The sequence below is a fragment of the Lycium barbarum genome, chromosome 10, assembly GCF_019175385.1.
Source record: "Lycium barbarum isolate Lr01 chromosome 10, ASM1917538v2, whole genome shotgun sequence".
NCBI classification, from domain to species: Eukaryota; Viridiplantae; Streptophyta; class Magnoliopsida; order Solanales; family Solanaceae; genus Lycium; species Lycium barbarum.
This window is the reverse complement of record NC_083346.1, coordinates 15,954,571-15,979,170: the sequence shown is the minus strand read 5'-3', so window position 1 is coordinate 15,979,170 and position 24,600 is coordinate 15,954,571. Positions and strand designations below refer to the sequence as shown.

The 24,600-nt window shown below is 32.4% G+C and overlaps 1 protein-coding gene across 8 annotated transcripts; it reads left to right on the top strand.

Moving 5' to 3' along the window:
* The first annotated feature begins 14,399 nt into the window (after positions 1-14,399).
* Positions 14,400-21,594, top strand: LOC132613844 (uncharacterized). 8 transcript variants are annotated; one of them, XR_009572111.1, is made up of 5 exons: positions 14,400-14,911; positions 15,009-15,145; positions 15,745-17,673; positions 19,042-19,137; positions 19,839-20,049. XR_009572111.1 is itself a non-coding variant. In XM_060328126.1 (2 exons), the coding sequence occupies exons 1-2, from the start codon at positions 14,947-14,949 to the stop codon at positions 15,804-15,806; spliced, it is 261 nt and encodes an 86-aa protein (XP_060184109.1). In that variant the 5' UTR covers positions 14,411-14,946; the 3' UTR covers positions 15,807-16,070. The 8 variants fall into 8 exon arrangements, 1 of the variants encoding a protein (XP_060184109.1); XR_009572110.1 differs by having other exon boundaries at positions 14,400-15,145; XR_009572113.1 differs by having other exon boundaries at positions 14,400-15,145; positions 19,836-20,049.
* Positions 21,595-24,600: the final 3,006 nt, after the last annotated feature.

Below are 24,600 nucleotides of genomic sequence, written 5' to 3'. Positions count from 1 at the left end.
CTTGAAAATTATTCAGTCCACTCCTGTCAATTCCTGAGTAAATATCACGTTATCAGTCTACAAATGATGTTGTCCTTATTGAGCCCTGTCATTGTCAATTTTAGCTGGAATTTTGTACGAGTCTTTAGTCAAGCAATAATAATGCTTTTAAAAATTTATCTATATGTTCGCTCATTCGACAAGGTCAAAGATGGATATAATTTAATTGTGCAATTTTTGAAGCCTTAGGATTCACAGCTCCCACAAACTTTCAAAGTCTTCTTACTTTTTTGGTAAACAGCATCCTTAACTGGAATTGCATGTTTTGACTTGGTCTATAGTTACTTAGGTCCAGGGTATAGCTAGAGGGTCTGCTACGAATTTGGCAGAACCCGATAGCTTTGATTTAAATTTTTTATTTATCTTAGAAATTCGTTGAATATGTATAAATTATTAATTTAGAATTCAATAACTTAAAAAAATATTAGAATTCAGCTATAAACTGAACGTAGAGCATCACATCTCTGTGATAAAACTGGAAAAAAAAAAAAAGATAATCAAAAGCGGTATTGATGAAAAGAGGAAATACGCTTCAAATTAAAATTTGATAAAAGGTAACAAAAGTAAATAGGAAATATAGTAACAGAAATAGAGATGGGGCATTTAATTATAGGTGACCTTTAAGTTTTAAAATTGAGTAGAGGTGATTCAAGTTTTAATATTGAGTAGAGGTGATGATTTTTTATTAGTGATTAAGGAGTTTTGGAATTGCCCAATAGTTTTGTTTTTAATATTTTGACCCTAAACTTTATTTTTAACACTTTGTCCTCAAGTTTTATTTTTAACACTTTGACCCAACCAATATAAACCATAAAATACCCTCTGCCACCCACGCACCCCCATCCCCTCCTTGCCCCCAGCCCCTACCCCTCCCCTGCCCTTGCCCCCATCCCCACCAAAAAAAAGTTTTTTTAAAAAAGATTTTGAAAAGTTTTTTTTTTTGTACCACCTACCCCCCCCCCCACCACCACCCCCACCCTCCCAAAAAAATTAATTTTATTTTAAAAAAAAGTTTTGAAAAGTTTTTATTTTTATTTTATTGCACCACCCCTAACCCCAGCCCCTCACCCCCGCCCCACGCCCTTGCCCCGCACCCCTAACCCCCACCAAAAAAAAAATTAAAAAGATTTTGAAAAGTTTTTTTCGTTGTTTTTTGCACCCCCCCCCCCCCCCGGCCCGCACCCCTTACCCTCCAAAAAAAAGTTAATTTTTTTTTTAAAAAAAAAGTTTTGAAAAGTTTTTGTTTTTGATATTTTGCACCACTCCCACCTCCCCTTCCCCTCCAGCAAAAAAAAAAATTGTAAAGAAATTTTTTTCTTTGGTTTCTTACTCCACCCACCCACCCCAAAAAATAATAATTTTGTTTTAAAAAAAAATTAAAAAGTTTTTATTTTTTGTTTTTTGTTTTTTGCACCACCCACCTCAAAAAAAAAATCTTGAAAAGAAGTTTTGAATTAGAGAGAGAGAGATACCTCCTTCATATGTTGATCCTAGTAAACCCGGAAGAAGGCAGACAAAGAGGAGGCATGAAATCAGGGAATCATTACGAATGAGGAAGAACAAATGCTCCTTATGCAAAACAGCTGGCACAAAAAACAACATGTCCAAGCCGAAATGCTCCATAGTTGTTAATTGCACTGTCTTGTAATAATAGTTATTTTTTGGAACTTTATGACATTTTAATGTTCCTTTTTAGAATGGTAATTTATGTTCTTGGTGTTTGTGAACTTGGTTTATACGATATGTTGATCGTATTCAAATCACAAATGTGTGTATTCTTGTTAATAAATTGTTGAACAGTTTCCAATAAGTAATGAATCTATTGCAACAGCTCTGTAACCTGTTGGGTTTTATCCAACAAGTAACAGGACTTATTACAGCAACTAGTATCTTGGTGGGTTTTATCCAACTGCTAAAAGATTTCCAACAAGTAAGCAATATGTTGCAACAACTGACAGGCCTTGTTGCAGCAACTAAGTTACATGTTGGGGTTTTCCCAACAAGTGGAGTGACTTGTTGCAGAAACTGGGTAACTTGTTGTGTTTATCCAACAAGAGTAAGGACATGTTCAACAACTATGTCACTTGCTGCAACAGATATTATAATTGTTGCAACAAATACTACACTTGTTGCAACAGATATTACAGTTGTTGCAACAGATACTACACTTGTTGCAACAGATATTACAGTTGTTGCAACAGATACTACACTTGTTGCAATAGATATTACACTTGTTGCAACAGATACTACTTGATTCACCCATATTTAGTGATCAACAAAGGGAATCAATGATATTTAGTGATAAACAAAGGAAATCAACGATATGTAGTGATCAATATATAATACTTCATCAATTTGATGGTATTTTTAGTCAGGAAAGATGATCTACTAAGTCAGTATGCACTAAATCCAATGGTCATTAGAGTGAATTGATATGAACTACTTGATTCACCCATATTTAGTGATAAACAAAGGAAATCAACGATATGTAGTGATCAATATATAATACTTCATCAATTTGATGGTATTTTGAGTCAAGAAAGATGATCTACTAAGTAAGTATGCACTAAATCCAATGGTCATTAGAGTGAATTGATGTGAACTACTTGATTCACCCATATTTAGTGATAAACAATGAAATCAATGATATTTAGTGATCAATGTATAATACTTAATCAATTTGATGTATTTTGAGTCAGGAAAGATGATTTACTAAGTCGGTATGCACTAAATCGTGTGATCATTAGAGTGAATTGATGTGAATTGATGTGAATTACTTGATTCACCCAAATTTAGTCATAAATAAAGGAAATCAATGATATTTAGTGATCAATGTATAATACTTAATCAATTTGATGTATTTTGAGTCAGGAAAGATGATCTACTAAGTTAGTATGCACTAAATCGAGTGATCATTAGAGTGAATTAATGTGAATTACTTGATTCACCCAAATTTAGTCATAAACAAAGGAAATCAACAATATTAAGTGATCAATGTATAATACTTAATCAATTTGATGTATTTTGAGTCAGGAAAGATGCTCTACTAAGTCAGTATGCACTAAATCGAGTGATCATTAGAGTGAATTGATGTGAACTACTTGATTCGCCCATATTTAGTGATAAACAAAGGAAATCAACGATATTTAATGATCAATGTATAATACTTAATCAATTTGATGTATTTTGATTCAAGAAAGATGATCTACTAAGTTAGTATGCACTAAATCGAGTGGTCATTAGAGTAATTTGATGCGAACCACTTGATTCACCCATATTTAGTGTTAAACAAAGGAAATAAATGGTATTTAGTGATGAATATATATATCTACTAACATCTTAATGGATTAGACAGTACTTTCATGGATTAGATGGACAATTCTAAGTGTATTCTTCCTAAATCGAGTGATCATTGGAGTGATTTGATGTGAAGTACTTAATTGAACAGTATTTAGTGATAAACAAATGAATTCAATGCTATTCAGTATAAATAATAGAGTTCAATATGATCAATATTGTGAATATGTTGCAACATTGGAGGAGTTGTTACAATATATGAGATACCTGCTGCAACATATGAGTAAGTTGTTGCAACATATGAGATACTTGCTGCAACATATGAGGAAGTTGTTGCAATAATTCAACAAGGTGATTAATCTGTTGCAACAACTAAGCAACTTACTTAAACATCTGATCCATCTTTGAAACAAATTAGTAACTTGTTGCAACTTCTTCAACAAGTGTATGATCTGTTGCAACAATTAACTCATCTGTTACGACATATTTTTTTGTTTTTGCAATAATTTAAGCAATTGTTTGATTTTTTCCAACAAGGCGAGTAATTTGTTGCTACAACTAAGCAACTTGTTGAAACAGATTAGTAACTTGTTGAAACAAATTAGTAACTTGTTGCAACTTCTTCAATAATTGTATGCATCTGTTGCAACAATTAGTAAGCACAATAAATAAGTTCATAAACAGAAATTGTTCAACAGCCACCTTGGCTCCAAATACCACAACTAATCAAAATAAATAAGTTCATAAACATCATTCACAAATAACATAAAGGACACACAAAAAAAAAAAAATAGAAATTGTTAAACAGCCACCTTGGCTCCAAATACCACAACTTAAGTAATAATTTGTTCAGCAACTGCCTTCTGGGGTGTACAGATTTTCTTGATCTGCTCCATCTCCTTCATTTCCATCATCAGTTTCTTCATCTTCTAGTTCTTCTTCACTTTCTTCATTTGTATCTACTGCTTCTTGGCTCTGTTCTTCATCTCTTTCTGAGGATTGATTGTCAGTTTGGCTGTCAATTTGACTATAGCTTTCCTCAACATTTGCTGATTCATAAATACATTGTCTTCTTGTTGCAACAAGTGTAGAACTTGTTGCAACAATTACAAATCTGTTGGATATCTTCTACAAACAGAATCAAATAACTGAAGCTATGTCCAACAGATTGTCTACTAGAACTTGTTGCAACAACTAAAATCTGTAGGATATCTTCTACAAACAGAACCAAATAACTGAAGCTATATCCAACAGATTTGTAGTTGTTGCAACAAATTGTCTACTTGTTACAACAAGTGTAGAACTTGTTGCAACAACTACAAATCTATTGGATATCTTCTCCAAACAAAAGCAAATAATTGAAGCTATGTCCAACAAATTAGTGAGTTGTTGCAACAGATTGTCTACTTGTTGCAAAAAGTGCAGAACTTGTTGCAACAACTACAAATCTGTTGGTTATCTTGTACAAACAGAACCAGATAAATACCAGGATAAGAAAAAAAAAACTATCTGTTGGATATATTTTCCTAAATCCTTAACCATACCAAGACAACAACAAAAAAACCATCTATTTCACAACAAACACACAACAACAACAACAACCGGGATTTTATCCAAACTTTTCATAAACCCAAAAAAAAAAAAAAAAATCAAAACTTCCTTTCAAGATTTTTTTTTTTGAGTGTGTGTGGGGGGTGAAAAAATAAAAAATAAAAACTTTTCAAAACTTTTTTAAAATTTTTTTTTGGGGGGTGGGTGGGGGAAGTAAGAAACCGAAAAAAAAAAATTCAAAATTTCTTTTCAAGAAAAATAATTTTTTTTGTTGGAGGAGGGGGGGGGGGGGGTTGGGAGGAGGAGGAGGAGTGGGGACTGGTTAAGAAAAACAAACTTTTTTTAAACAATTTTTTTTGGGGGGTGGGGGGAGGGGGGCAGGGGGGTGAAAAAACAAATAAAGAAAATCAAAAATCTTAAATTTTTTAGGGGGGGGGGGGTGGGAGAGGGGGGAGGGGTGGGAGGAGGAGGAGGGGTGGCTAGTAAAAAAGCAAATAAAAAAATTAAAACCTTTTTTTAAAAAAACATTGGGCCGGGGAGGGGCAGAGGAGGAGGGGGCTGGTGAAAAAGGAAATAAAAAATATCAGAACTTTTTTAAAAAAAATGAATAAATTAGGGGGTAGGGGTGTGGGGCGGGGGGAGGGGTGGGAGGAGGAGAAGGGAGGCTGGTGGGTTTTTTTAGATTAAGTTGGGGTCTTTTTATATTTTGTAAAAGATCAAGAAGTTTTAAAAAATACATTTTGAACCCCAATTTTCTTAATACCAAATTTAATTGGGTTTTGAATTGGAGTGCTCCCCACATGTCACCTATAGTAATTTCAAGACTTTTTAGTCACCACAAGCTAATTTTTCCTAGAAAGATGTCTATACCAAAACTAAACAGTAAATTGGAAATATAGTAACAAAAATAGAAAGATGTCTATCCCATTATATATGAAATTGGCCAAGGTCGGATGCCTTTTATGTGATAAAAAAAATAGAAAATGACTTTTGTGTGATAACTTTAAAGTTAAATGACTTTTATATGATTAAAAATAAAAAAAATAATTTTTATCGGATAAATTCAAAATTGTGTGGCCACCGATGAAATTTAACATATCAAGAGATATCAATATTTCAAGTGTCTTTACTTTTTAGTTAATTAATGAAAAGTCTTCCCAACTTGCATACGTTGACTTGGTCTAACTTTATCTAAGGTCTTCATATTTTTCTAGCTATAAGCTAAGTGGTTGTTTGGTAGGTAGCTAAAATTATCCTGGAATTATAATTTCGGGACTAATTTATCTCATATTTTGGGATTATTTTATCCTATCTAGGAGATGGGATAAAATAATCCCGGGATAAGTGGGATAGGAAGGGATATCCCAGCTTATACCATGGGATGCATTTTGTACCATGTTTGATATAAAGTATAAATTTATCCCAGGATAAATTTATACCTTCTACCAGACATGGTACAAAAAATTAGTGCAGGGATATCCTAGCTTATACCATGCACCAAACGACCCCTAAGTGTACAACATCACATCTTTGTGATAAAATTGAGTAAGAAAGATAATCATATTATACTAAAAGTAGGAAACTCCTACATCTAAAGTTGGATTACGATTTTATCCCTCCATTAATTAACTATCTAATTAAATAATACTATTTTAATTAAATAATGGCTGAATTAGAAGTCCAACTATACATAATACTCCCTCCGGTTCAATTTATGTGAACCTATTTCCTTTTTAGTCCGTGCCAAAATGAATAATGTCTTTCCTAATTTGAAAACAAATTCACTTTATGAAATGATTTACAGTCACATAAATATTCAAGCATTATTTTGAACCACAAATTTCAAAAGTCTTCACTCTTTCTTAAATGTCGTGCCTAGTCAAATGAATTCACATAAATTGAAACGGATGGAGTAGTTAACAAAAATTACCTTTGATCTTTAATTTACAATTCAAGTTTATACCTCCCATCTTCCACGTACTCATCGTCATATGATAATCTGTCTTTATAATAATCAGCTATAAATTTGTTTAAAACCGTTTTGAGTATTTCATACAATAATTAGTACTTACTATGATAATACTGTTGAGTCTGTTCAATTACCTGCCATTATTATACTCTTCAAAACCAATATAAGATTCAATTTACTTCAAATTAAAACGTCATCCATTATATTTAACAGCCCACTACTATCTCCCATCAATAAAGAAATTAATGCCTAATCTGCCGCTTTCTCCTTTTTATCCCCCCTTATAATCTGATCCCTCTCTCCTTATCTATAAATCTTTATTTATTGCTATAATAAAGTAGGAGAATGAAAAGTTGTGAGGATAATTATTTATGAAAAGCTACAGTAAATGAGTATAATAAAAAGGCCAACAGATGGTCATGCTTTTGCAAAATTATTGTTAGAAAAACTCTTCCTTTTAGGTAATTCTTAAAATTTTAACTAAGCTTGCAATGAGGAAAAGGGATGCTGGAAACCTAGAATCTTCCCAAAAGTTGAGACCTACTTTTCTCCGACATTGGCTTTTAGCAGCTTAATAGTTAGTAACCATGGTATATTTTCGTGTTTTACGAAACTATTCTTTTAGTGTTTATTTTTAGGCTCTTTAAAATATGTGATGTTTTTTTTATCAAGTTTAATTTAGGAAACTGCTAGAGAGATTCAAAGCAGCGTTATCACTGAATATACGCTCAGGGTAAGTGAGATAAAGACCCTACAACTTCTTCATTCATTCATTGTTTTTTCACTTAATTATGTCATGTAAGTTGGCCATCCGAAAATGTATTACGTTTGTATTTCTTCCATTGAATTATTTTTATTAGAGCTTAATTTCTCAAGTTACATAGATCATCTTATGGTCTTGTTGGAAATTTATTGTAAATAATTTTGGTGAATCAAATCTGATTTTTTTTTTATGATTTCCTCCTTTTCTTATTGCATTAAAACAATAATTACAGCGGCGGAGTCAGAAATTCAAATAAGAAAATGCATATATATATATATATATATATATATATATATGTGTGTGTGTGTGTGTGTGTGTGTGTATTTTCAACGATGGGAGTTCAATTAAACCCTCTTGCACTCCTATGCCTCCCCACTAACAGCAATTATGAATAACATATTCTTTGATTGTACTTCATTCAATTACCTTTTCAATTTGAAATATGTTAAAAATTTTGAGTGAAAATATCTGATTGTTCTATTATTGCTCATATGACAAAATATTGGGTTTTTAGATGCAGTTGAAGACAACAAAATCATTTGTCTATTCTCAAGTCACCCGCTCAAGTCTTATACAGAAAATTTTACTAATTAATAAGAGAATAAGACCGGTTTAATTAAGAGCATGTCTTATTGATGACCAAGAGAAGTCAATGATCGATTAAGAATTTCTTTTGTTAGGTTGACCAAGGATGGCTATATATATATATATATTTTTTTTTTTTTAAACCATACTTAATTAATAATAGTATGTTACAGGGTTTATTGTAACTTCTTCTTTTCTTCTTGGATTGTTGTTTTTGCTACTTTGCTAGAGCGTTAGCATTTGGTTCAATTTCAATTAAGAAGGTGACACTTTTGTCACCGTTTGAGCCTTGAACTCAAACACTTTCTGGTATCCTATTTTAGGAACAACAACGTAACTTTCATGTGTTTTTTCCTAATTTGCCCAATTTGCACTTCGCACTTTGCTTCACGACAAAGTTGCATAATCATTAAGGCGCAGCCACTGGGTTAGCAACGTTGCTTTTTTCCTCTGCTCCGGCGATAGATACAACAGATCTGAGCATTGTTGGAAGCAAAAAAGAAAAAAAACTAAGATCTATGCTGGAAAAGAAGAAAAAAACTCAGATCTACGTCAAAAAAAAAATGTCCAGATTTTCGCTGTATTTGTCGGAATTTTTTCCGGACAGATCTGGAAAAAGTCTAGATTTTCGCTTTATTTTGTTGTATATTTACCGTGTATACAATGTTTTTCGCTTGTATTTGTTGTATACATACCGGAAAATGTGGCATCTTTGTTAATTTTTTGGTGTATGAATGTTTTATACTGTATTTTTCGCCTGTATCTGTTGTATACATACCGAAAAATATGATGTATTTGTGTAATTATTGGTGTATATGTATTCAGTTTTTACATGAATACAACAAGCCAATTTATGAATACAAATAGTTATTTCATGAATACAGTGGAAAAAGAATTATTGTATTCATGAATACAGCTAAAAAAAATTAAATATACATGTGGAAGCTAGACTGATTTGCTACAGAACGTAAATATTGAAACATTAGCTATACAGTTTGATTAAACCCCAAAGGTTTGCTATTTATGTAAAATGCCCTTATAAATATGTGGTGTTTCCTTATGATTATATCTTCTCTGTGTGTGGGTTTTCGTAAGCAATATGAGTACAAGTCAATACGTTTGTTGAAAAAAAAAAAACAAACATTGTGAGTACTTTGTCTGGATCGTACAGAGTAAATAACATTTGAAATTTTAAGGAACTTGCACATTCTGCTTTAATTTTTATTTTATAACTCAAGTATATATTTTAATAATATTTAATAATAAATTTTAAAATTTTATACTAATTGATATGGGTCACACGCGCAATGCGTGTACCCAGAAACTAGTCAAATGGTATTAATGGGAAAACGAAATGAGCTTCAAACTCGGCTTAATTCAATAGGAAGAATGAAAAAAAAAAGTTTTGTACGAAAATTTAGAGCAGAGTACTAATGAAATGAGACCAAATGAAATTTAGATATGGAGAAAACGAAATAGTTTAAATTGGCATAAACCACAAACTACTAAGCAAGTATATAACGAAGAGAAAAAGAAAATAGCTGAAAATAATAAAACGTGATCCATTTTTGTGGTGTCAAGGTTAAGGAAATAAAAAAGCAAACGAAAAACAAAAGAAATCTAATGCCGAACTACAATGATCAATCCAATTTAATGAGCTCTCCATCTCGAAATGCATCTGCACAAATAATAAACATAATTGTTAGGAATGAAAATGAAAATGTGACGGTATCCACCATAATTTACAACAAACAGTTACCTTAAAATAGATGATTCTTTATTTTTCTCTTTTCTTTGAGCTTGCTCAAAGCTAATTGTATGAATCTCTTCAATAATACGAGGGTTAGCTGCCAACATTTTCCTATCAAGAGTCGCCCAATCATCTCCTATCTTTTTCTTGTACTCTATCTTAGCATTTATGAGATACTCTTTCCAAGTACATTTGATGAGACTCCACTGACGCGTATTTATGGAAACAACAGAACATAATGTTGAAAAAATATTAGAGATGATCACATTAAGAAGAACAAGTAAGAAACAAATAAAAAAATAGTAATATAAAGAGTTGAAATTGGAAAATCCCGGTTCAAGGCACGCTATGGATGATGCTGTCTTCAGAGTGATTTTCGTCGCTATCCTGGTGCAAATAGCAAAGTAACGTTCTACTCCCAAGATATAATGAATCACTCAGGAATCTTCTAATGTGCACAAATAGAAGTTTCAGGAGAACTCTTTTAATCTCTCGACTACTTTATAAAAAAAGGAAGAGGCACGATTGTAGAATTTTATGTTGCAGGAATTTTTTTCTACTTCTGAAATATTCTCTAGGTGCTGAAAATCTACAACTACTATTTATAAGGTGTAGAAAAAACCTAACACACCTTTTCAATGAAAGGATGCAACCCATGAGAATAGAAGTCACCTATTCACACTAGAAATTTTGAATCACCCTAAAAATAACTAACAATCCCCCACACGATTCAAGAATTCTAGGATTACAAAAGATTACAAAAGCAGTCTTTTATAATGATGTTAGTGAAGGTGTCTTGTGGACTTGAACCTCACTTAGTATGATGAAATGCAGCCGGAAGGACCATAGTGAACTAAAGTCTTAAACTAGGACCTTGTAGCCCGATCTTCAATTCGGCACACACATTATAAGATATTTTTATTGAGTTCATAAACGGAGTTGCGCGTTAATGAAATTGCGCTCATATCTTGCTTCCCGATTGCTTTAGAGAAAAGCCTAATCTCATAGGTTGCGGCCTCACAGCCACACTCGAATAGGTGAATTCTTCAAGGATATGTGTAACGGAAGCATATCCAGCATCATTTGCTATGAATTCATTCAGAGCATGTACTCTTCCTAGTCGTTACATAAAGTACCATGATAGTTAATCATTGACGAAGATACTAAGTTAAAAAGATAAGTTATGGTATTTCTCCAATTACTTGACAGCTTGTTGTTACCACATTGAACCTTTGTCATGGGATTTCCAACCAGTAAGGTTGGGTTGCCACTGTTAGTAATTACAAATTAAGGACTTTAGTCCAATTCCTTTTGAGAATTAAGACTTGCTTTATGTAGTTCGTTGCATTAGTTGATCCAATGTCTGTTCTTCTCATTAGTTGATCCACGATATGTCTTGACAAAGTGCACTCCAACACGATTCTCTGATTTTAAGTCACTCATAATTGCTTTCTGCCTCGAGCTTGGATGTCTCTTCCGTTTTGGAATTTGCAATAGCATTTCAATAATTTACAAAGAAAAGCAAACAATTAGAATATGCTTTTCAACAATGGTAATATCGATTAAATCTCAAACCACTCTACAACTTATACTATCACATACAGGGCTATCATATATACAAAATTCTAAACTATAACAAGAAATACAAATTTCTTGAAATATTTTTACTTGGAAGGAAGTATTTGTCTTAATGATATCTCTCACATCTAACTTCTTTTGATTTCAACTAAGATAATCATGTAATAAGCCCTCACGTTGTCAAAAAAATAATTTCTCATAGTTAAACTATTTGAGCATACACATCAGTCTCAGTACATATAACAATTTTTCACACGCTAACCCCCACATTTTCTATGTCAACGCATGAATTTTAATATTCAAGTTATTATGCACGTAGAGGCAAGATCACCAAATTAACACTATTGTACATAATCCCTCATTTAAAGTCCATATGGCTTGATCACATGCATAATTAAGTACGAAATAGATTCATCCAAAAAGAGAACATTTACCGTACTTTAATAGGTGTCAACATGGAATGATACACTCAAAAATTATATTATTATGTTCTTCACAGGTCACAAGAAAGACTTCAGATTTTATAAGATTTTAAACCTTTAATAAATCCCAAAATCGTGTCTACATGAAAATATCATTTTTATTATGTCCAAACGCCATAACAATTTTCAAGTATAAATATGTATTTTTTTTATAAGCAATTTCATTTTGTATCATTTCACAAAATCACTATGGATAGATATAAATCAATTATAAATAAGTGAAGTTATTGCAGTATAATATCTTGATATTATTTGATATTATTTGGTAGCATATTTGTAGGGAGATAATTACCATATATTAGTTAGTTTCCTTATTTCACTAATTACCATATATTAGTTAGTTTCCTTGTTTCACTAGGATCTTAGTTTCCTTGTTTCACTAGGGTTCAAAATTGTATCCTATATATATTCTCTCTTGGTGAATGAATGGCACAAGTCAAGATTGTATAGTTTCTACATGGTATCAGAGCCACACGGTTTTTTCTTTTCTTCATCGTAAATTTCCATGGCCGGTGACGCCGTACCTCCTCCACTACCACCCAAAATTGAGTCTAATTCTCCCTATTTTCTCGGTCCTCAAGACCGACCCGGGGACTATATCACGCCTACTCGTTTCAAGGGCGACAATTTTGATGAATGGGTAGCCGACATACAAACGGCATTGGAGGCACGACGTAAATTTGAGTTCTTGGACGACACTATCACTGAACCGCAGCCTCATTGTACAAAGTCCGATTGGACTGCAACTAACGCAATGTTAATCTCTTGGATCACAAATACCATTGATGCTGATGTCAAATCTTCCTTGTCAAATTTAGGGAGGTAAAACCCTTTTGGGATCACCTTAAAAGGAGGTTCGCGCAGACTAATGGACCACGAGTTCAACAGCTTCGGTCTTCCCTGACTAAATGTGAACAGACCAAAACCATGTCAGTGTCCGTATATTACGGAAAATTACATGCTCTATGGCAAGAATTGGATCATCATGAGCCCTTGATTTCTTGTACTTGTTTCTCCGTCACACGTTTCAACATCTTCACAATTGGCAGACATTTTTACCAAAGCTCTCGGCAAAACTCAGTTTGACTTCTTGCTTTCCAAGTTGGGCATTTTTTATTCCCATGCTCCAACTTGAGGAGGGGTATTGCGGTATAATATCTTGATATTATTTGATATTATTTGGTAGCATATTTGTAGGGAGATAATTACTATATATTAGTTAGTTTCCTTGTTTCACTAATTATCATATATTAGTTAGTTTCCTTGTTTCACTAGGGTTCAAGATTGTATCCTATATATATTCTCCCTTGGTGAATGAATGACACAAGTCAAGATTGTATAGTTTCTACAGAAGTTAAGAAAGCAGAACCCGATTTTGTTGTCACTTTCTCTTCGATTTATCATTTTGCAATTGATGCCTATCTCGCTCCTTCAAATTCACGGTCACATCCCGGAGTATGTTCTCCAAATCAGCTGCTTATGTATGCTAAAGAAAGCAGACTGCTGCTACTTATTCTTGCCTCTGAAACTGTTAACTCTTACCCTCTAAATCCTTCACCTTTTGGTTATTCCATAGAAAAAAAAATCTAAGTAGAAATTCACACCAACATCTTGATAATGTTACCCCATATTAAATGATTTTATCACAACAACAAATTTTAATCTTGCTTGCCAAGTAGATTAATTCACGGCAGAACAATTTTATTAGGAAAACCGTTGTACGCCTCCTATTGTGATTTCTTCCGTCACCGTCGTTGCTGCTATATACCCAACCAAATAGAACAGTTCTTTATTTTTTCCCCCATCAGTATCATATTTTTAGGACATTAGTCACCTAATGATTCACTTTGAAGTATCAAAATGCCCTTGAAAAGAAGCACGATGCAGTTAGAACCTTCAAACAGTGAGGTTTGATCTTTACGTACTTGGTGCCCCCTTTCCTCAAGATATGTTCTTCTAAATAGTCATCTCCTCTTAACTAAACAACAAAATCTACTTTGAAATTGTTAGAAAAATATTAGAGATAGATCACGTTAAGAAGAACAAATAAGAAATAGTAATAGAAAGAGTTGACATTGGAAAAATCCGGTACAAGGTGTGAAAAATTAAAATTAATTTTTAGAAGAAAAAATATCGTAGATATTTAAAAGAGTATCTTGAAGGTTATACTGGAATATCTTAGATGTTTATCTATATATCTATATCTATGTATTATTAAAAACAGGATAATTTTAGGACAAAAATCAGTTAATTAGTTAATAATAGTTATTACTTATTATTTTTGAATTTAAATTTAAAAATAATTAAAATTTAAGAAAATCACGTTTCAGTATTTTAACACGTTTGAAGCAGTTGCACGATTGCAAAATTGCACAATATGTAAAAACCACCAACTAATGTGGAAAAAGAAATAGCCAACGACTTTCACTTTCCATAATCAAAATGAAAGAAAGTCAACCTATTTCTGAAATTGCGGTCAGTCTCGCTACCTCTTTAGTTACCGCCCCTACTTGCTCATTCGCAATTACTAGCACAAGAAAGTCGCCCCGATAGAAAGATTCAATCTTCTTCTCTGTCTGGGAGTCGCTCTTGAATGCCGCTTGCCCCATTTCCTCCTCACAATCACACACAATTCATTACAGAGATGAAAACCGCCCTCTGGAACAGGGTAGGTAGTAAATGTAATGCTTAAATGCTAAATCCTCTTTGACCTCAAAGAATTTGTGGAGGAAAGGCATGCCAAGCAACACCATTTTGGTGGAGACTTATCCTTCTTTGGGTTTTCTGTTTTGGAATTGTTTTTTCTTATAACCATCTGAATTCCTTCTCTACAGTCTGCTTCATTTATTTGTTCACGTCGAAGGAGTAATTGCCATGGCAGAACAAGCATTCAAAAGGTAAGATTTGAGATCAATAGATAAGAGCTGTTCTTATGGATTTGGAGCCTGGTACTATGATCAGTGTTAGATCTAGGACTACTGGTCAAATTTTCAGGCCTCATAACTTAATTTTCGGTCAGTTGGGTGCTGGTAACAACTGGGCAAAGTGTCATTACACCGAGGGTGCTGAGTTGATCGATTCTGTTCTTTCTGTTGTTCTTAAAGAAGCTGAGAATTGTGATTGCATACAAGGTATTTGTTTAAATGTTTATGCATGTTTTGATTTGTAAATTCTGTGGATTTATGCGTTTGAGAAGCTTTAATTGTGTTGACGATAAGGTATTTGCTTAAATGTTTATGCATGTCGTGATGTATTGCCTCAGTGTCTTAATGTATTTTGTTCATATGAGAAGCTTAAAATTGTGATTCCTTACATTATGTTTAAATGTTTGTGATTGCTTACATTCCATGTTGTATAGTGGCCAGATTGGTTATGTGGATGCAATTGCCCTTGCAATCGAAAAGTTCCTCATATCATTGATGGGATTTACTTTTCCCTAATGATGGACTATTTAAATGGGCAACTACAAAGATTTTGCATTAGATTTTGAGGTTTACTGCACATTGAGAATTTTTTTGTTTATTTTTATTTTTATTAAATGGTTTGTCACCTCTTATGATACGAAGATGAATGAAACAACAAACAACTTTAGATTCAGTTACATTCTAAATAAACTTATATTCATCACCTGTTATGCTAATTGTTAGTCTAGACGTCATCTATTTTCATATTGTTAAAGTTGTGTTTCACAGTTTCATTCTGATAACAATTGAAAGGCCTCTAATTGCAGTGAAGTTTCTTTTGACTTCAAGGGGAAAACATAATGAAAATTCCAAGGGAGAAGTTCTATGACATTACTGATATGCAGCTTGAGTACAACAACAACAATAACATACCTAGTATAATCCCACAAGTGGGGTGTGGGGAGGGTATATACGCAGGCCTTACCTCTACCTTTGTGGCTTTGTGGGGTAGAGAGGCTTGAGTGCATCAAAATATATTGACCTGGTAAGTCCAAATCTGCAAACGTTACCATAAAAGGATAGGACGAGGTTAAACATTTTATATTAATCGGTTAAAGGGATCGATTCTTATAGAATGTGGTACTTTCTTTAACATATTGAATAGAGGTTAATCCAAGCTGATATTACTTAAACTTATTACAAATCCTAATTTCTCAGTCCACGAGTTGAAATATTTCTATATGAAATAGAAGTTCTAACCAGAAGTAATCCAATATTGAAAAAGGAAAACTAAGGTAGCAAAAAAAATCATATTTTTTAAATTATGAATTTTTCGATTGCAAGAAGCTTCCAAATAAAATGGTAGTTCAAAATTGAAATCTTTGAATAGATTGATAACATCCAAATTCACTCCTCAAAGAGAAAGTGTACACGGTCGTATGCAATATAATTTACCCAACTATGAGTCGGGGTCGATCTCACAGGGAACAATATGCTAGGCGATTTAAACAAGTTAGGAATTATCACTTTTTACGCTAAGCCAAACACTTGATAATAATTTGGTTTTTTGATAAAATTATAACTAATGCAAAAATATAAACTAATCTAGAACGCGAATAAAATAATCAATGGCCACAAGCATGGATTCAAGAGAAATTACTCTCAAGTAATGATCCAATGTATTTTACAATTTTACAACTATGAGCGGGTTTATGTTAATAGATAATGATTTCTAAAATCTCATTGAAAGTCTCTCAACCAAATCAATGAATTTCACTCTAAGCTTTCTCAAGCCTTAGAGTGTGATGTTAAACACAATCAATTCAACCTCAAGTTAACTATTATATCTCTAGCTTAAGTTATTAGATGAGTTTAATGACCCAATTCCTTGCTATCTAACTCTTTTCCTAACTTTCACTTTCTTTCTCAAGCAAAGTAAAAGTATTTAGGCACAAATAATGTTTGCAACCATTAAGAGACATTTAAGCATGAAGAGTTGATAGAAAAACATTAACCCACTTCATTAGAAATAAAAATTGTTCAATACATAAGCAAAATAAGAAATTGAATTCAACACTTGATAATGGATATTCTCGTAAACAAGATGCAAGTGAGAGAATAAAATACAACACACTTAAATATTCAATACACAACAAGGAATTGAAGAAAGGGTTAAGAGTTTTATCATTCAAGAGCTCCAATCTTCTCCTCCAATTGTGTGGTTGATGATGAACCCTAGCTTCAAGCTTGATGAAAATGGCCAAAGATGACAAATAATGTCTTCAAGCTTGCTTTTGTAGTTCCAAAATTTTCCCACTCAAAATTAGACCAAAACAATCCCTGATTTTCGTTTTTGCAAAACTGTCCAATTTTAACAGTTTTGCATAACTGTCCAATTTGACTTTTTTTTTTTTTTTAAGCAACCACTAAGTATAACTTAGTGGAGGGATATTTATTAAATACTAAATAATAAGAGTTCAACAGCAACAGAAAAATAAAACCCAAAACAAAAGCTATCCTGTCCAAATAAAAAACAATAAATGAAACTAGTCAACATACACCCCAAACCACACACCACTTCGGAAACTTCTATATTGGTCAACTCCACCGGAGTCATCGCAGATCCACCATAAAGCAACGAAAAATGGTTTTCCAACATGATTTCCCTTTATTTTCGCACCACAAAGCTCTCACCGGTGCAACAAAAACCATATCCAAGGAGTTCAACTCAGAGAAACCAAGACACTTATCTCCAGGTAAATATGCTCCCAATCTGTAATTTTCTTTGTGTAAGTTGAGGATTGAGTGATATGTCTGATTGTTCTCTTTGTGGGCTTCGATCTAGAGAGATGTGAAATGACAAGTTCATGAAGCTCTTTGATCTGCTATGCTTTTTACTTATTGAGCTGAATCCTTTGTATATATATATATATTTTATTTTTTTTTATTTTTATTTTTTTTGGTCTCCTCTAGCTTGTATATAGACTGGTGAGTATTGATTTGTGGAGGATTAATCCTTGTAATTAACTAGTTTATTTTGTCCAGTAACCACCTTAAAACCTTTAAATTAACCAAAATATGGCTAATCTGCAGATTAAAAGTTGATAAAGGTTTTGCACAAGATAATCTAGTCAATTAAAATATTTGTACCTCAAAAAAAAGCTATCTACACCAGTCTTCTTCTCCATTATTGACTGTACATTTGCTCTGCTTCTCATTTATTGACCCATCTTCAATGGGATGAGCCAAAGCTAATACCACCATTAGAAGTTGTGTCAATATTTGAGTCACAAAGTCATGTTTGTACGTCAATATTTCCAGAGTTTTTTGCATTCTTGATTCTGAGATTGGGAACTTGATGTTTGTCCAGATTTAATATCCTCCTCCCTGCACTAGGTAATTGTGCAAATGAAATTTTCACTTGATTTCTTCTGATCACTTTTAAATCACATAAAACCTGTAAAATAGATTTAAACGATATTAAATGCACTATTTTCTCAATCAAACATAGCAAAAATATAAGATTAAAGAAGAGATAAGTTGGTAAAATACCAACTTATCATAGATCAAATAGTTTGTTTGTAGGGTTGTACTTGAAAGATATAAAAGAAACAAAAGTAATAAAGGAACCATAGTTTATATTCCAGTTCTCCAGTCATATTTAAGAAAACGTAGGAGACTAGCTAGCTATCTGCAACTCAAAAAGATTAGAAGGTCGTTGTACACTTCCCATTCAGAACTTATATTGTTTTTGTTTTTTTCTCAAGAATAGTATTAGTATTCTGTGTGAGTTTTTCTATTTATTTGCTCAATTAGTTGTCATTCTGATTAGGCTTTTTATACACGTTTCAGTTGTATTGTATTCGCTCAAACTAGCAGTTTCATTTTTTCCTTTTCCCCCTTTTCCTGAACTTTATAATAGCATTCAGTATTTACTGATTCCATATTCACTGTGCCTTAAACAATGGGTGTAGTCTTTAGCTACAATTATGTTATTAAAGCTTTCGATTCCCTTCAACTCCATCAAATTCAAAAAGAAATATTTGGAGTCAGTCTACTAGCATCAACAGTTGAAAGTGTCTTTGAAAATTGACAATAACCAATTCTTCTCGAATTTTTTAAAGGTGCAGAGAACCAGTTTTGAAGAACTCACCAGAGACGGTGAAAGGCATGTTTGAATCAGAAACAAAAGGAAAAGAAGTGCAAAGAATGCAATAGTGGTAAGTAACAATGTTAATCATGTGATATATACTTAGCATTCTTGTGGTTACTCTATTTTTAGCATCATGATTTCCCTTCTCGGCAGTGGAGAAATGTAGAATACACGATGAATCAAGCAACTTTTAGTTTGGATTGTTAATGTCGCACTTCAGGATTATATGATTTCCCTATTATGGAACATCCTAAAAGCAGGGATCTAGGGAAAAGTTTAAAGAAGTTTCTCTTTCAATTTTGAATGGTATTTTTATTAATGGGTTGCCTGAGCTTAAAGTTGAAGCATGAGAGGACTCTTGAAATTAGACTTCTCACTCAGTAAACATGTGATTATCTACATATCCTATGAAATGAAGATAATTCTGTTGGTTATGTTCCATAATGGATTGAAGTTGAGATGTTTGGTTTTGTAATGTATAAAGTTTAATAAGACTGAAAGCATATCTAAAAAAATAGTCAACTTCCATGATCTGTCAAATGTTTAAATAGGTTTGAGCTTTTACATAGCAATTTTAAGTTTATTTGAACCAGTTATTGGCAATTGTAAATTTTTATGTAAAATTGTTCTCACAAAATATTATTAAGCTTTTAAATTTAAGGTATTCAGTTTTAACTTTTAAATGCCGAATTGGTTATCAGACACCCTCTTTGCTAAAGTATAAAAACCACTCTAATGTGTAATATTAATCACTTTTGCTTTTAGCAGTTCACGATTGGATGTTTAATTGGAAGTGGAAGATGGAGATTCTTAGTGGTGATTGTTTTCAAGAAAGTATTGATGAACTCCTGTAAACGTGATGGATATGAGTCTAAATACTGCTTTTGGAGGATGAAGAGACCAACGATCCCTATTTTCCTCATGTATGACATTTATCTGTATCAAACGAAAAGCTACAACTATCATTTACTAATTAAAAGGTGAGAAGAGCATATACATACTTACAGACAGAGAACATGTAACTTTGGTATATTATAGGGGTGGCTAATAAACGATTGATGAACTCCTGTAAATGTGATGGAATTAAAGGAAAAAAAGACATGAAAGTAGATTAGTATCAAATATGGTGCACTGTTTATCCATTTTCCTTATCTAGGACAGTCAGTGTGAATTTCACGTCGATGAAGGCTTTATTATTTTATACGGACAAGCCATAAGCAAAGACCTGTCTGCTTCTATGGCTGATTAGTAGTGCCAAATGCTAACTCATCAGCAAGAATGTCGACAACAATATTTTTCAAGGTACAAAATTCCTGATAATTTATATCAAAACTTTCGTCTAAAAGCAGTTAAAGAATTCAAAGTTGTCTATCCATTATGTAATATTAGTAACACGAACCAAAATTGCTAACACAAATAATAATAGAACGCTGTGGTAGTAATAACAACAAACTGTGGAAGTTAAATTGCGACACATAGTTCTAGGGAGAAGGCTGCAGGGTTCATGTTCTTCTGTTCATATTTATTGTTCTATCAAGGTGGCATTTTGTGGTCCATCTATGAGGTACAGATTGTTGAAAGGGAGGCTATGGAGGCAGACACATTTTCCATCAAAACACTTATGCTTTCATTTTAGATTTCCCATTTTCTACTTTAGTCTTTTTATATTAGTAGCTTGCTTTTATGTATTGTTCCTGGTATTTGAATTATGCTTAATTACACACTCACTATGACAATTAAAGCACCATCTTTGTAACTATTAATTGATGCTACCTTAAATGTAGAGTGCTGAAATGTGAAGTTTCGAGTGCTTAATGTGCAGAAAATATGCTGAACTGTGCAGATTCTTTTGGTGAAGTTTTCGAGTCTTAAAATGTGCAGAATTTGTGCTAAAACGTGGCATTTGCAGTGCTGAAATGTTCTAAAAATGTGCTGAAATGTGGAGCTGATTTGTGGTGAAAGTGTGCTGGAAAGCTTCTAAAATATGCACTATAAAAAGTGCAGATTTTTTCTGCCAATTTTCACTTACAATTTGGTGTTTAGCTGAAACTTTGCCGCGATGTACAGTGTTTTAAGCCAAATTGACACTAGCATTTTGCTATTGAAACTTTGTAACATTACACATGCATGACTGAAGTACTTTTCAATGGCGGAACCAAGATTTTCAGTAAGAGAGTTCAAAGGTTAGAAAAAGTCAATACACGAAGAAGTCAAGGGGATTCAACATCTATTATATATACGTAAAAAAATAATTTTAACCTTATAAATAGTGTAATTTTTCGTCGAAGGGGGTTCCCATGAATACCCCTCATCCACTTGGCTCCGCCTTGGTACTTTCCATAAAGTGCTAAGTTTGTTGAAATATTTGAACTATTTCCAGATCAATGGAAAGAAGTAAAGAAGAACTTTATTCTCTTCTTGACAAGTATATTCTCTCACATCTGGTGAGACCTTGGAGATATTAGGAGCTGTATTGATGTAAAGGCCACTGCAGCCAATTTTTTCTTAGTAGTTTTAATTATTTGCGATTACTTGGTAAGACCGTATTTTGTGAAGTCAACTTAGAGTTGAGATACTCTAAGTTGATTTTAGTTTTATTCATTCTGTAATTGATTTCGTTATTTTCATTATTAATAAAAAAATTCCGCAAAGTATAATATTAGATAATAAACAAAATACAAGACAATTGTTTTATCCAATTCAGGAAATTTCATTTATTAAGGGGATTATATTGATTCTCTCAAGACCCATTGAAGCTACTTTCATTTGTATAGGTTTGTGATATTGGTGTCCGAAGTATCAAACATTGTATACGTTTGAAGAAATGGTCATTAATGAAGCAGTAACAACTACACACACCATATATACCATAGAAAATGTTAGTAAGCAATATGAATGAACCAAAAAATAAGAATATAAAATCTGCAAGATGTCACATATTGTTCATATACATCTGTTTCTATTATCACTTTCCGTTCTTTTTTTAAAACGATCTGCGCATCGCGCTGGTACATATACTAGTATATTATTAAAAATCAGATAGTTTTAGGACAAAAATTAGTTAGTTAATTAGTTAGTTATTAGTTATTGTTTGAGTTTGAATTTAAAAATAATTGAATTGAGAAGTTACCAGTTTAACTTAAAATAGAAAATTAAAAAAACAAAAACTGCCGATCAAATGGTTATAATTTCCAAGGTGAATTTATAAAAATTTGTAATTCATTTTCTTTATATTCTACTTCGGAAAGGAAAAATGAAGGGGAAAAAATAGAAGGCGGTTGTTAGATTCAAATAAAACTAATACACTAATGTGTTGCTTTGTAATCTTAGCCTGGAATCTGTGAGTAACTTATAAACCCAACTCTTAAAAAATTACTCCCTCCGTCTCAATTTATGTGACACTTTTCGCTTTTCGAGAGTCAATTTGACTAAATTTTTAAGCTAAATTGGATTAGATTAATTTAATATTTTAAGATTAAAATTTATATATTTGAAAACTACATGAAAAGTACTACAATTTGCAACTTTTCTCATGTCAATTTGGTGAAAAAATACATCTTAAAATGTTAGTCAAAGTTCGTACAGTTTGAATATCGGAAAACGAAAAGTGTTACATAAATTGGGACAGAGGGAGTATAACGATTCATCAATAAATTAAATCGCTGAATTTTATTGCACATAACATAAGATTACTATAATTTTAGATGGAGGAAGTAATTTTTTCCTTTCCTGTTAGCCTTCTCGTCAAAGGTTGTGGATTGAATAGTTTAACGTTCGCAGTTAATCAGATAATAAAAATCAAATTTGAAAACTCTAGATATATTGTATCCGCTTTTGCGATTGCAATTTTGAACCTTTAAACATTTAGTAATTTATACAATGTGCAAATTGATGAGTTATCGATTGGAAGAGAACGAGTAATTTTGTGTAACAAGCAAGTAGGGGTACCTTTTCTTCATAGACATTGTATTAATTCTCTTTTGTTTTTCTTCTTCTTGTGTTATAAAAGTGAAATGTAGGAATAGGAATAAATATTGTTAAGGAGTACATACTAACTGTTATATCTATATCTATATATTATTAAAAGGAGAGGAAAAAGCCCTCTCCTTAAGCCAAGTGACATAATTAGAAAAAACCACATATAACTCATTAACTAATTAACTATTAACTAATAACTAATTCAGCCACGTGAAATAACTCATTTTAGCCAAGTGGCAGAAAAATAAATTGATGCTTCAAATTTTATTTTAAATTCTTTAAATAGAAAAAAAGGACATTAAAAAAATAGAAAAATGGGACAGTTAAAATACACGCTCCTGGACAGCTTGATGTTTGAATGTGTAGTAAATCAATAACATAGAAGAAGACTCTCCCATTTCTAGTTTTAAATGGGACAGTTTTTAATACACGTTTTGAAAGCTTTGTGGTATTTTTACAATAAATCTGTATAATTTGAATTTTAAGAACCACCAACTATTCCCACTTCCTCCATTCCCCATCCTCACAATCAGTTTTCTTTTTGATTTGCAGACAATTCATTGTTTGATTTACGGACAGTTATTTTCACTTTTTCACCAACATTAATGGAGTTGGTTTAAATTATGAACGTATATTTCAATCATTGTTTTCCTTCCTCATTATCTATATCTTTCATAATACGGTTTCAAATATCCTGTTTCAATATCTTTCTATGGCTTCTCAACAATCTCAACAGATATAAGGTATATATGAGAAAGATGCATTGTTGTTAGACCGATGCTTGAAACTACAGAAGTTGAAGATTTCTTCTTATGAAAGCTCAGTTGTTGGGAATTCTACTCAAATTACTACACCGTGTCAACCATATTTAATATGACAAATCAGCATACTCTTTGTATAGCAGAATGTTCTTCAGGTTTGAACTTTTACTTTTCGGTTAGTCTAAATCAGCATACGAATAGATAAATATTTCTGCCATGTGCATATTCTATTTCCCTTCCCAGCGCGTTTCATGGCCTTTTTTATGGATCATTGTTACTTTATATTTTGTACATCATACAAAAGTAATTAGCACTCACTTTCTAATAAATACCTAAGCAACAAATAAATTGCAGAAGCAGCATTATAGTATGTCGATGATAGTTATAAAAACAAAAAGTACATCTTAGTAATATATATATATATTTTTTAATACCAGCATGGTATGATTGGAGTATTTTACAACAAATATTTAAGAATAAGTTGGGACCCCGGAATCTCAATTTTGTTGTCTATATTAACCTTTTCATTTCAATTTCCAATTTTCAGAAGATTACTCACGGAAAATTAGTCGAACATGTAATAGCCAACCCGAAGAAAGACGCAAACTTTGTTGATTAATTCTTTTTTTCAACAACTTTGCTGATTCAGAGGTCACAAGGTATGCAACCGCTTTAGTTTAGTCTAACTATTTAGTTTGCCTATATTTTTTTAGTCTAAGTAGGCTTTTGGACATGCGATTTGAAACCATGAGATAAAATCAGCGTTTGGACATGCGATTTCATCTCATGAT